The 13,039-nt window shown below is 42.9% G+C and overlaps 1 protein-coding gene across 1 annotated transcript in view; it reads right to left on the reverse strand.

The window, feature by feature from the left end:
* Nucleotides 1–8,917: 8,917 nt before the first annotated feature.
* Nucleotides 8,918–13,039, reverse strand: part of CYYR1 (cysteine and tyrosine rich 1) — a 53,763-nt gene continuing 49,641 nt past the window's right edge. Inside the window, exon 5 of the mRNA XM_027681574.1 lies at nucleotides 8,918–12,228. Coding sequence (XP_027537375.1) covers nucleotides 12,095–12,228 — 134 coding nt within the window. The 3' untranslated portion in view covers nucleotides 8,918–12,094. The remainder of the gene's footprint in view (nucleotides 12,229–13,039) is intronic.

Here is a 13,039-nt window from a genome sequence, read left to right on the forward strand (position 1 = left end):
GGGGAGTGAAGAAAAGGGGAAAACAATCTCAGTTACTAAAGCAGCTATTAGCATAAAATAGGGATGTTTCAGCTCAAAATGAAGCATGAAGTCAGAAAGAAGATATTTCATGGCATGGAGAACTGAATGCTGCATGATGGGTAGCCCTCAAACCACAGACCACTGGCCCCTGATCCCCAGGAGAGGAAGGCTCTTTTCCAGAGCAAACGTGTTGGCTACGGTTTCTTATGGAGTTTGCCAAAATTTGTGCTTGGGCACCCATGAACTGACTGCCCAGTGATAGCAAATGAGCACAGTTCAGCTCTCACTGTATAATATTTCCACCTGCAAGGGCTTTTTATGGTATTTTCTTGTGCTTGCTTTGATGTGGCACAATGAAGGACTGTATCTGTGGATGATCCAGTCACCCTGTGCTGGGATTTCACCTGTGAGAGCATTCACGTTCCTCTTTTGAAAAAGAAAAAAAAGGCTCAAGGCTGGGCACGCTGTGGAGAGGAGGAATTACACTCAGATCAGAAGAGTTGGTGCCAAGGGACTTTTACTCATATTTTGGCTCAACAGGCAGCTTTCAGAGGAATGGGAGAGGGAACTGATGTGTGAAAATCAACTACAGACATAAAAAGATAATTTGCCAAAATACCTGCTGACTTCAGTCTCATTAACCTCCCATTTCCGTCAACGTTTCGTGAAGAAGCTGGCATATCCCAGCTGGATACGAGGTGCCAGCCGCCAGGCATGGACGCAGTCCAAGGAGAGGGGCTGGCGGGGGCAGCCCACGGCTGTGCTGGCAGTGCCGACCGGCTCCACCGTGTCCCTCCACCCCAGAGTCCCCACGGCACAGGGACCCCACCAAATGCAGGCGCCGGTGACACCGTCACGGAGTGCGAGGCACTGCGGTGCTGTGCTGTGCTGCACTGCAACAGGGCAGCCACCAGGATCCATCCTGTTCGCTGCATAAAACCTAAAATTACAGCTTTGGTTCAGGTTTAGATGGCAAGGGAGCTCTTCCTTTCTTCAGCTCAGCTGATTTTAAAAGCCTGTGTCTTCTCTCCATGAAAGACAGGAATTTGCCAGTGTTTTTTAATCTGTGAGATGGCTAATTATTCCACTGAAAAACTGCGTGTGTAGGAGTGACTCCTGTTGTTTGCAGAGTGTGGTTGAGGAAAGGAAAGTTGCTGTCAGTACTAAAACAAAGAACTCTGACTTTTATTTCCACTTGATTTTGCACTTGGACTGGTTATTAGCTTAGCCTGTGGTAAAACATATTTTTTTTTCCTTCTTTTTTTTTCCATCAACCTTTATTTAAGCCTGGAGCTTTCCTGGACAGATATATTAACGCACACACAATAAATCTGAATTTTCTGGAAAGCTCTGCAAAGATGCAGTAAATCTCTTTCAAAGATAAAATTAATTTACCACCAGGAGCAGGCAATCAGCAGCCTCCGAGCTGAAGACCCTTCTGCCCCTCCCAGACCCACCAGTTCTGGGGGGTGTGCAGGCAGACAATGTGACAGATGGCTGCTTTCCTGCCTCTGACTCTTGCCCTCAGATGGGTCTGCTGCAAATTCCCAGGAAACTTTGGAAGGTCCTCCAAATCTGTTATGGTAAAACCCTCTGGATAAGGAAGACAGAGGAAAAACTGATAAAAACTTGGAGATGAGTTCATCTCAGCTCAAGTGGGCCACAAACCCAGAGTAGGTGGAAAGCTTTCCTGTATTTAGTGATTTCATTACTTTTGCCTCAAGGTCTTGAAAGCTTATTCGGCTTTCAACAACCACGGAAAATAAAGGGGCAAAAAACCCCCCCTTCTTTTCCCAAAATCACAGGCCAAGTGTTCATTTCAAGGGTCAACAAACCAAATGAAACTGTCCTTTCCAAGTGGTATTCACCCTCCATTTATCAAAAGACAACCTTCTTGAGGGCTGTCTGTTGGGTAACCTACAGCATCAGGTACAAAGTTTAGAAAACAGATACCTCCCAACCCACTGAGAGGGGTTTACATTCCTTCCGGTCTTGACATGCAGGGTTACAATCCTTCCTCTCACTAAGGGGCTTAGGGCAAGTTTGGTGGCCTGCAGCCATCACGAGAGCTGATGTCAGTGGCATGGTCTCAGCAAAAGGTTTAGATAGTTTCTGAATCATACTGCAGCCCCAGTAAAAATTAAATTTCAAGATGAAAACCAATGTTGAGCCTTAGCCAAGCTCAGAAATACCACAGGTCATATGAAGTATGTTAGTTGCCAGTGAAGCCAGATACACCTTGGGAGCTCCATCTTTCACATGAGTGGATGCTCAGACCAAAAGGGCTTCTTTAAAAGGTTCTGTCCTCTCGCTGCCTTTGGTGGGATATCAGATCTCACTCAACTCAATGCAGACTCAAATTACAGGTGACAACACAAGTAGTGGCAGCAGCAAAGACGCAGGGCTGGGGGCCGGGGGCCGGGGGCAGCAGTCCTGACGTGTGGTGCAGTCTCCCCAAAGCCTCTGAGGAACTCCCCATTGTGAGTCTGACTGTCCTGTCCTCTGACTGCCCTCCCAGGTGTTATAAGTGTGAAAATCACACTTCCTCATTGCCAGGCAGACCCCCGACCTGAACTCTTGCCAGCACACTTCAGTGAATGATGCTGGCATGACACTTTTACCTGTCAACCTTGTATTCAATATTACTGTGAGCAAAACAGAATATTTTGTCATGCCTGATCACATTTCTAAGTTCAAGTCTTCACTCAGACCCTGACTAGATGCCGAGTAATTTTCTTCTTGAATTACACAGACTACCAAATCACACATAAAGGAAACCACTGGGAAAAAAAAAAGAAGCTATTTTTGATTGCATTGTCTCTAATAAATAGAGACTGTGAAAAGGTATTATGTTCAGTATCAATTATTCATATTTCCAACAAGTAACTGACACATCCTCAAATTATGACTTCCATCCGTACTGGCTATAAAATATGGTTTTCACTATGATTGGAATGGCTGTTACTGGCTGTCAATTAAAATATATATCCTGTACCAGGCAATAGAAGCTGACAACACCAGGAAGAAATAACACTTGACAGCCACTTGGGAAATATATAGGCAAGAGAAGACTGAAAATTGTTGAAGATCTTTATCTATAGCTTCTTACTTTCAAACACTGACCTCCAAGATATGAAGAACAGAAAGATTTATTTGCACTTGAAAATTTCCCTTACCTCCTGTTGTTCTGTTTCCTTTTCATAACCAGGATAAATGAAATATTTCTTAACTACAGATAGCATTACCATATTTTAAAGAAGCAGCACCAAAGTCATGCTCGCTGCCCAGCATGAGAAATTCACCTCAGCAGAAATCCTTGGCTGTCATTTTCCAGCCCTGGTACCCAGGGTAGACTGGAGCTAATTACCTCAAGTGAAGAAGTCTTCAGGTGAAGCCCAGGGGAGATTTATAATTTTGTTTGTTTAGCCCTTAGAGCCACTGGAACTGGCCTTTTATAGCAATAGATCACTCATACAGGAAGGAGGATTTTTGTGGGTTTTTTTCCCAGAAACTGGGAAGGCAAAGAAAATATTATCAACTCCTGGGTAGGCACACAGATATGGACAGCTTAGGCAATGTAACTATACTGTCTCAAAAATTAGCAGAATAGAGGCTGCAAAGCTGGCCATGTAATTTCCTAACAGCTCCCAGTGCTGGATGCAGATGCTCAGAGCTGTGTCCATTCCCTTCAGGCTCCATCTGTGTTGTCACCAGGCTCTGCAGGAAAGCAAGGATAGGCAGAGCTAGTGCCAGAGGTCAGCCTGCACTCCCCTTTCTTACTCGTAGGGCATGGAATAAAAAAATGGCAGAGACTTATTGCCTTTTTCAATTACAGAGGTTGAAAATACCAGCTCATCAAATTGATATAGAATGAGTAAGTGTATTTCTGGATGTAGATTCCCACTTTTGCTTAATTCAACTTCATCACTCTCACAAGTCTTATGTGAAGGTCATGGTGAACAGGGAAACCAGACACTTTTCTCTCCCTAGACCAGAATTATTATTCAGTTGCAGACAGAACTGATCACTGTTGTCTTATTTCATTAATGAAAACTCTTGTCAGGTATCTTGACCATCAAGATCAAAGGCAAGTCTATTACCCATGGATGGAGAAGGGCTTTAAAACTTCAGTGAATCTTGAGCTCCAACTAGTGGGATGCTTTGTTTTCCCTCACTTCACATACAGCCAAGATCTAAGCTCTTAATCAGTCCCTTTTATTATTCTTATTCATGTCAGAAGGATCACTATCCAAGTTTACCACTAAGTAGATCAGGCTTCAAAAGGAACTTTGCTTTCAGCAGCTACGGAAAGAAGACAGGTTGGGTTCCTGATCTTTTTTTAAATGAGTATGGCAGGTGTGGAAGGGATGGGAACATCAGGCTGCTACTCTTCTGGCTTTAAAGATAAGCATCACTAAATCTACATTTTTATGCTGTGACTTTTCCCAGACTTCTTGTACTGGTACAGCGGAGAGGGAGGACTCATGGCTGTGCAGAAGGAGACCACCCCAGGAGGGAAGGCTTGCTCAGCTGCCCTGGTTTGATCATATCACATAATGAGACCTGGGGAAAACTTTGTTTTACTTTAGCAGTCTCCCAGATATGTCAGGGACTATTTCTACCTTGCTACAGTCTCTTGTAGATGATGAAGATGGATATACAAAACACTATAGCAGTGGCAGATGTCTTAAACAAAGGGCCACAGTTAGTTGGCAAGAAGTTATTATGGTTTATCTCCAAATTCATTATGTGCACACACACACCTATCGGCTGATTTCCCAGTCCCCCACCCTCCACCTCAGAGGAAGAGCACCACCAAACAAAGAACAGCAATGCAGCACACATATATTTATTTTCATTCCTAAATCTCAAGAATTTACCTGATAAGGTGTCAGCTAAGGCTCCGTCATGGAGACTGCACCACCACAGCACTTTTTGGATGAACGCCTGCAAGAACTCGGTCTTGTTTTTTAAACACAGAAATAATGATGATGATAATTGACAAGGACAGCCTGAGGTGATTCCATAAATTCTTGTTATGTGAGGTAGCAGGTACAGAAGCAACCTTGTCTCTTAGCTGTCAATAAGCGGTAGGTACCATGGCATCCCTTTATGTCTAGGAAAGTTCCCAACCTCCACAATGCCATTACCAAAACAAAGCAACTCACTGCTATGATGCTCAGCCTAAAACATGGGCCAGTCACAAGTATGCAGATTTACTGCACATGTATGTTTTGCATATCCTGCTGTACAATCTATATAATCCGTAGTCATTGATTTATTATTAAAATTTCAGGGTATAATGAAGGAGTTTGAGTCCCACTACATGGGTTTGCTGGATTCCCAGCACAGATTACCTTTTGTTTAAGCACAGCCCAGTAACCAGCAACTCACTGTCTGCAGAAGACCAAAGGGACATTAAATATCTAAAAATTAAGCCAGGAAGAGTATTATACCTCAACAAAAAGTATAAAACCAATTTCTTACTTGAGTGATTGTTTATAAAGGTCCAGATGCAAAGGAGGGAGTTATAGCTACCGAAATCACAAGGCATCCCCAGGAAATGTTTGGGCTTTGCAATTGCACAGATGCCTGTAACATACCCTCCCCTTCTGTTAAAGATGCTCTACAGCAAAGGAAAACAGCAACATTCAAAAAATTGGAGACATGCTGTCAACTTGATAGGTGGCAAAGTACAGGGAAAAGGACATCCCTCAGACCTGAGTTAAACCAGGCAAGCAGACATGGGCTTGACTTCTTTTTCTTCTTTCTAAACTTACTGGCCACATTTGGATTTCTGGAGAGAAAGTAGAGTTTCATCACAAGCAAAGCCTGGGCTAAGGGTGAACTCAGGGTAGCTGCTGAACAGCTGGCCTTCCTCCCCTGCAGAGAAGGTGATGCTTAACATCAGGGTATGGATGATTTGCAGAGCCAAGCCTCCCCGTGGTGGTGATGCAGGGGAGAAAGGGTCTGCTTGGAAGGTGTTTTCCCTGTGAGCAGTGCTCTTTGGAAAAGCTCTTTGGCAAGCAGCTACAAAATCAGGACACAGCCCTGAGGGATCTGAAGGGAGCATGTAAAATAAGGGCGATGAGATGAGCCACTGGTAAATATGTTGTAATATAACAAAGACAGGACAACTTGGATAAATTGGGGAAAGGTGGTACCAGTCCCCAGATTAGTTCCTGTAATGGAGGACTTCCCACCAATACAACGTGGGATCTACTGAGAGAAATGTGGGGATTGCTTACTGACCATGAAAAAATGGCTTTGCCCATGTTCCTGAAAATGAACGCATCACTGATGTGTTGCGAAGGTTACGAGCTAAGATGGCCAGCTTGGCACTCATGCCAGAAAGAAGGACTGCCCTGAAGTCTCCCACCAGGCCTGCTTCCTGCAGGTGAGCAGAGGGGTCAGGTGAAGTCACAGGCCGAGGGAAAACCAGCATTAAACAGTTCCCACTCCAGCCTCCCTCCTGCAGGCTTCAGCTGTCTAAAATCAGCTGCCTTTGCCGGCAGCAGGCCAGCTTGCCTCCGTGAAGGAACCAGCTCCATATGCTCAGCTGACAAAAAAAACCCTAAAAAACACTTTCTTCAGAAACACCTAAGTCTTTGGCTTTCCTTTTGTTTCTGTTGGCTTTAGTCCACTCTTAGTCGTCACTGTGGTAGCAATGGCATTCAAAGCCTGCCCTTTCCTACTCCCCACTATGGATGCAAATATTAATGGTGCACAGCATAACAAAAATAATTAACAGTTTAATTTTCAAAGCTGTGTAAATATTGACCATCTAATCTTCACAGCAAACTGGAAAACTAGTTACTGTCTCCAGAACCCTAAATTACACGATCCTGGAGCTGGAGCTCCCTGGATCCTTCCCTTGGCTGTTCTCCTGACTCTGTGGCAGCTCTTCAACATACTCCCTGCTCACTGTTCTCTTCATAAAGTGACACTGAGCTGTCTTCTGAAGAACAAAAAAAAGTCTTGACCATTTTGCTTTTCTCCATCTCTCTTTCCCTTTTTGAAGTGAGGGACCATCACCTCTCCTTTCTTCAGTCCTCTGCTTGTTTGTCCATTTTGGCTGTACACTAAAATCACAACAGAGTGTGGGGGGGGTTACAATGGGTGCACCACAAGTCAGGCTTGGACAGGGGCTCCTCAGACATTGCTGCAATGAAAAATTGGGTGTACCCATCGGAAAGTAATCATAGGAGCCACAGGTTTTGGTCATTATTTTCTTGAGGTGTTTTCTCCAAATATTGATGTTTCGGTGAAACACAAGAAATATATTTAACTGCCCTTAATTCTTTTGTGCAATTTCTGCCCCAGGGTGTTAGACACTATTTCTGTGTGCTGTTAAATATCTATTGGGTTTATTCCACGGTGACTAAAATAATTATTTTTCTAGTTACTAAAGCATTTGGAGAGCTTCCAGGATGAAAGTGAATATAGAAATGCTAAATATTTACTATTCTAATAGACAGCCATCAGTGCTTTATGAACTATCCCATTACATCCAAAAAAATATCATTGTGATTTCACAAATGAAACCTTGGAAACATTTGCTTTAAATTGAAAGACTCTATTTCTGCTATATCAAGAACACTGTTAATATCGATCCCGGTGCTCTACAGAGCAAACTAATCTTTTCATTGTGGCACTATTGAAAATCTGGTCTGGTACACTGGTAAAACTGCATCTTTCAAAGTTACCAACATTGAGAAAGCAAATCGCTACATTTTTCATTAATTAAAAACGGCTTATAATAACATTAATGATCTTTTCATCAGAGTATGTAATTTAGGTAATGGCAGCCTACCCCATTAACTTCCCCTGGCTTTACCTTGGCCTTCTAACTCCTCCAACTGGTTATTACCTAATTTGTAAAGTCTCCCAAATGGGTCATTAGCTCTTAAAGAGATGTCTCCTGCTGTTTGGTATATACCCTAGAAACAGTAGGCTGTCAGAGAGTGAGCTGGTTTCAAAGTAGCTCTTTCTGGGGGAAAAAAAAAAAGTTAAAGAAATGCCAGATTAAATCAAGTTTGTGAAATGAATCATGGCTTGAAATATCCCCAATACATGACTAAGACATCACACAGATTTTTTTTTTTCCCACAAAAGAGGACTGGCAGCAGAGCATATGTGCCCTTGTAAGCACCTGCAATTCCTGCTGCTTCCAATCCCTAACAGCAATTGTGCAACCAGGCAGCCATCTAATGTGCTAAACTACGAAACCAAGGAGAAAGGCTCACGGGACCAGGCCCTGTACTCCTCACACGGAGACCTTCCCTCTCGGCTTCCCCTGTGCAGACTGGAAAATGTGAACCAAAGGCAGAGCAGCCTGACACCATAAGACCAGCAGCATTTGGTTCAAGTCCATGAACATCCAGGGCAATGCTACACTGACCAACCAATTAGTGATAATGTCTGCTGCAAAGGGAGAAAAGCAGAAGATCCTTTGGCCTTTCTCGGCCATAGATTACATGTTCAGGTTTGTGTTTTTTTTTTCTTTACAATATGATGTAGGGCAATGAGATGAAAAAAGTCTGTGTGACTGAGTAAAAACTCTTTGTACTAATGCACTGATCCACAAGCTATTCCTGTCAGACAGAATAAGTGACCACTGGCTGGCAATATCTGCGCTGCAGGAACTTTGAATACAGAGGTGTTGAAGAAATTACATGTTTCCACACAAAGAATCATAGCACCATAGAGTGGTTTGGGTTGGAAGGGACCTTAAAGCTCACCTCATTCCATTCCCCTGCCATGGGCAGGGACACCTCCCACTAGACCAGGTTGCTCCAAGCCCCATTCAAAGTGGCCTTGAACACTTCCAGGGATGGGGTAGTTACAGCTTCTCCAGGCAACCTGTTCCAGTGTTTTACCACCCTCACAGTGAGGAATTTCTTCCTAATACCCAATCTAATTCTACCCTCTGAAAACATTCCCACTTGTTCCCTACGTGCTTTTGTAGAAAGCCCCACTCCTGCCTTCTAGTAGCCCCCTTTAGGTACTGGAACACTTCAATTTTTTCAACTAAACTTAACTAATATAACTTCACTATTGGCAAGTGCTTCCATTTGTTTAGCAGCAACTTCTTTGTTCTATTCCTTTACTTTTGTAAATCTCTCAGACTCCCTCCTCCTCTCCATTTCTCTCAGTTTAACTTATTTTCACTGCAATCATCACCTCTTTCTGAAATTAAGCTACTCTGTTCTACCGGGTTTGCTGAAATGGCAACACCTATGTTTTATGCCCTTAGCTAGGACAAGACGTGGTGTCCTCTGAGATTAAAATCAATGTCTGGTATGTCCCAGTATTATGTGGATCTGCAGAACATTAATTAACATACAAAAATCAACATTCCCACTGCTGTTTTCAAAGCAAACAAATAGCTCTCACTCAGTACAAAATTCTCAACTTCCCATTTCCATAATTTTCCCTGGAATAAGTCATGTAAACATTGTAGGTACTTTGGTCACTATGACCTTTATGCAACATCATCAGAGGCAATACATAATCCCAAGGCTGAGAAATAGGGGACTCTGTGATCAAAGACTTTTAGTAATTTTCCAGAAATTCCTTTTTATGTAAGAAATCTGTTTCATAACTTGTTCTGACAAATGTCACGGCTGGAGAAATTCTTTCTCTCAGGGAAGATTTATGATCCATAGGATAGTTTTCTTTCTCTGTATTCTTCAGAAGAATGGATTCAACAAATACAAACTGCTCATTGATTTGTGTGTCTCCATGTTCCGCACAAAGAAATAAAATACAGGAATGAGAAAATGACAATACTCATTATCTACAGGTAACTTTTTGGGATCAAAATATCATCCAGTATGATCAACTAGAAAGTGCTGAGGTACTAGCATAAAATGGTGCAGTAGGAACTGGGTTTTCTGCAGGGAAACCTATGTTTATTCTGTTCTTCAGGCTGGTCACGATGTTGGCAGGCACATCAATAGCAGCAGACGGTTTTGAGTAGGGACTGCCAAAATACCGCACGCAAAAGGTTGCCCCCTTCACGGGAGGATTTCAACCAGGATCTCTTGAGAGGTCAGGGCAACAGCTGAAATGTCACAGAAGACAGCACAGAGCAGAAGTAATTGTAAGGATAAGCCAGTTCAGGACTTGTCACCTCTGAACAGCAAAACAGAAATGAGAATTTAAGTCTCGTTAACCAGCAGCAACCATAAACCTGGGATGCAGCTCAGTTTTCCTCTGACTGGGTCACAAATGCCTTGGTAGCTAATGGGCTGATGACCCAAGGCTCAGCTTGGCCAAGGGCCACAAGACAGATCTTCTGAACTTGTACTGATGAGGACTGAGGCCATCTGTGCTTTTAAGTGGGGTTTCGAGGGGATAAGTTTAGTCAGCCTGCAAAGGACAGATACAACTGCAAAACCTGAGCAAGAACAGTCAGTAAGGTCTTGTTTTGAGAATTCCTTTGAATAACTTTTATGCTCAAAGTTAAATGTTGCTTGAGTTCTTCCCTGAACGAGGACTGAATGCCAAAAGTATCAGACCTGGGGGGTAATGAGAGGTTGTCAGTTGACTCCACTGAGATATGGTACCATGTCTTGCAAGCTGCTTTTTTATTCATTACTATGTGGATACACCTGAAAATAAGATGAGGGCTACAATGGAAAATATTTAAATGCATTCTGATCTCCGGGAATCAGCAGTAACTTTCAGTCTCTCCCTCTGAGATGGACCTCTGATGTCACAGCTGTCCTGAACTCTAGGTGCCATATTTTTGGCTGTAGCATTCTTAAACTGCCCAGACACTCAATTCAAACTAAGGGCATTCAGCACTTTTACACCGCTGAAGAGAATCACTGTGTTTGTAGTTTGCATATAAATCTGAGAAAAATAACAGTCTTACCACTAAAGTATGATGCTTTAGGTAATAGAATATTCTTTTCTGAAGTCAAACAGCTGCTGCTGAATTATAGTTAGCCTCCTAAGGACACGGAACATTTTAAATCATAAAGGTCTGGACCGTATATAGCAAAGAATAAGTAATTTTGAACAATATGCATGACAAATGCAAAAAGTATTACTTAGTGACCTAGATTTTTAAAATGCCTAACACAACATTCAAAAGTAACATGATCCTCACAGTCTCTGTGCTCATCTCTTTGGTCAGGCTGAATATCCTTACTACAGGTAAACAGTATGATTTTTAAAAAAAAAAGCCTTTATGCAATCCAACTGAAGACAAACCTGAGATGTTTTAATATTTGGTTTGCATTTCTTCTATCGCTTGTGAGTTTTGCCAATTCAGTATTTTTATAATAAAATCCAAGTATCATTTGCTGATAAAAAAGGCACTGTAGGATATTTCCAATTAAGTCCAGGCAAAAGTAAATCAGCTATAAATTAGTGTATTTCACATACAAAAATGCTCTTTATGTTAACACTTTAGTTTACAAACTAGTCTCAAACTGCTGGCAATTTAAACAACCTGCACTTGGCCAAAAATAATACCCCTCTTTTTTTAGTTACTGCATAACTCCAACAGCACTTCTCTTTGGAACATGCTTATCAGACCAATAAGCACAGTGATCATTGGCTATTATCAGCTGGAAGTGGAAAATGAAAACAGCTTCAGTATTCCTTGTTCTTCCTTATTCCCGTTGTTTCAAGAAAGGCATAGTGGTTACTTCAAGACAATAGTTGGAGTTTTTGCCCCGAAATAAGCCCCAGCAGCTGGCTCTTGTGGTTTTGAAACAGCTTGCTGAACCATTTGCACCACTTGCACGTTCCCACACAGGGAAAGCCCCACTCCCACGTGCTGCAGCTGAAGATAAGACTGATGCTGAGCACCACTCAGCAGACACCAACTTACAGGAACTGTTTCTTTGGTCATGTATTGTTTAATCACGAAACATGACGGTCCATAATGGACAGGATTCTTCTTCATCCTGAGCTATGGCAACCTTTCCAGTTTATTCCAATGCTGGGCCATATGTGTTGATGCACACCCCACCCTACTTGTCCCTGAGCCGGTAACACTGTCCCAACAGTGCTGGCTGTTGCAATAGGCACTCAATATCCATGTGAAGACATATAATTATTTCCCTGAATATCCAGGGTATGGAGGGGGTGGGGGATACTGTATTGAAGTCTGTGGGGTTGGAGTATAAGGTGGAGGTAGGTCAGCTGGGTACTCCATTTCGAATTCATAACTGTATGGTGGTGGAGCCACTGAAATGGGAGAAAAAAAAGACATAGTTAAAAATCTGTTTTTCAGATGCAGGCCTCAAGTATTTCCTTGTTGACATCCAGATTTCCACACAACTGATACAAAATCTCCTGGCAATGCACTCAGTTGTTTTTCAGGCTGCCCTTATACAGTCACTTCACATCAATGTGAGTCTTTGCTTTTTGCCCTTTCCTTCCCTTCTTAGCCATGTGCCACCAACACGCTATGCTGGTAGCAGTGTTTGAATGTCTGTGCAGCAGATGTCACCATGGGAAGAAGGCTGGGTGTTTACCAGATCCACTCCCTTCCACCTCCTTCAGCAGCAACATGGAATTTACGCTGTCCCAAAATGACAGGGCAGCCAGGGCTCTTGATTTCCACAGACCTCTTAAACACCCTCTGGATCCCCAGGAGATGTGTGACATTCCACACCACGGCAAGCACAGCAGCATCTCACCCCCCAGGGCAAATACCGTACATCCCACCATGGCTTGGGCTGAGGAAGAACAAAGCTTTCCCCTCGTTCATACCCATGGAGACATCTGAGGAGAGCCCAGCATTTGTAAACTGGGTCAGGCGTTTAGGAGACAACAAAAATATTCACAAGCAGCTGAAAACATTTTCTCAACTACTTCTATTCACCTTAGAGAAGACAGATCCATTCAGTGACAAAAGACAGTAAATGCTGCAGAATGACAGCATGGTAGAAACAGCAGGCTCCCGTGTCAACATCCCATTAGAGTAGTCTCTCATGTGACCATGTCACTGTTAAGGTCCTAAGTCTGCTCATGTCTCCATTTATGTCACCATGGA

This window comes from Neopelma chrysocephalum, unplaced genomic scaffold (assembly GCF_003984885.1).
Source record: "Neopelma chrysocephalum unplaced genomic scaffold, ASM398488v2 Primary Assembly neopelma1_60, whole genome shotgun sequence".
In the NCBI taxonomy this organism is placed as follows: domain Eukaryota; kingdom Metazoa; phylum Chordata; class Aves; order Passeriformes; family Pipridae; genus Neopelma; species Neopelma chrysocephalum.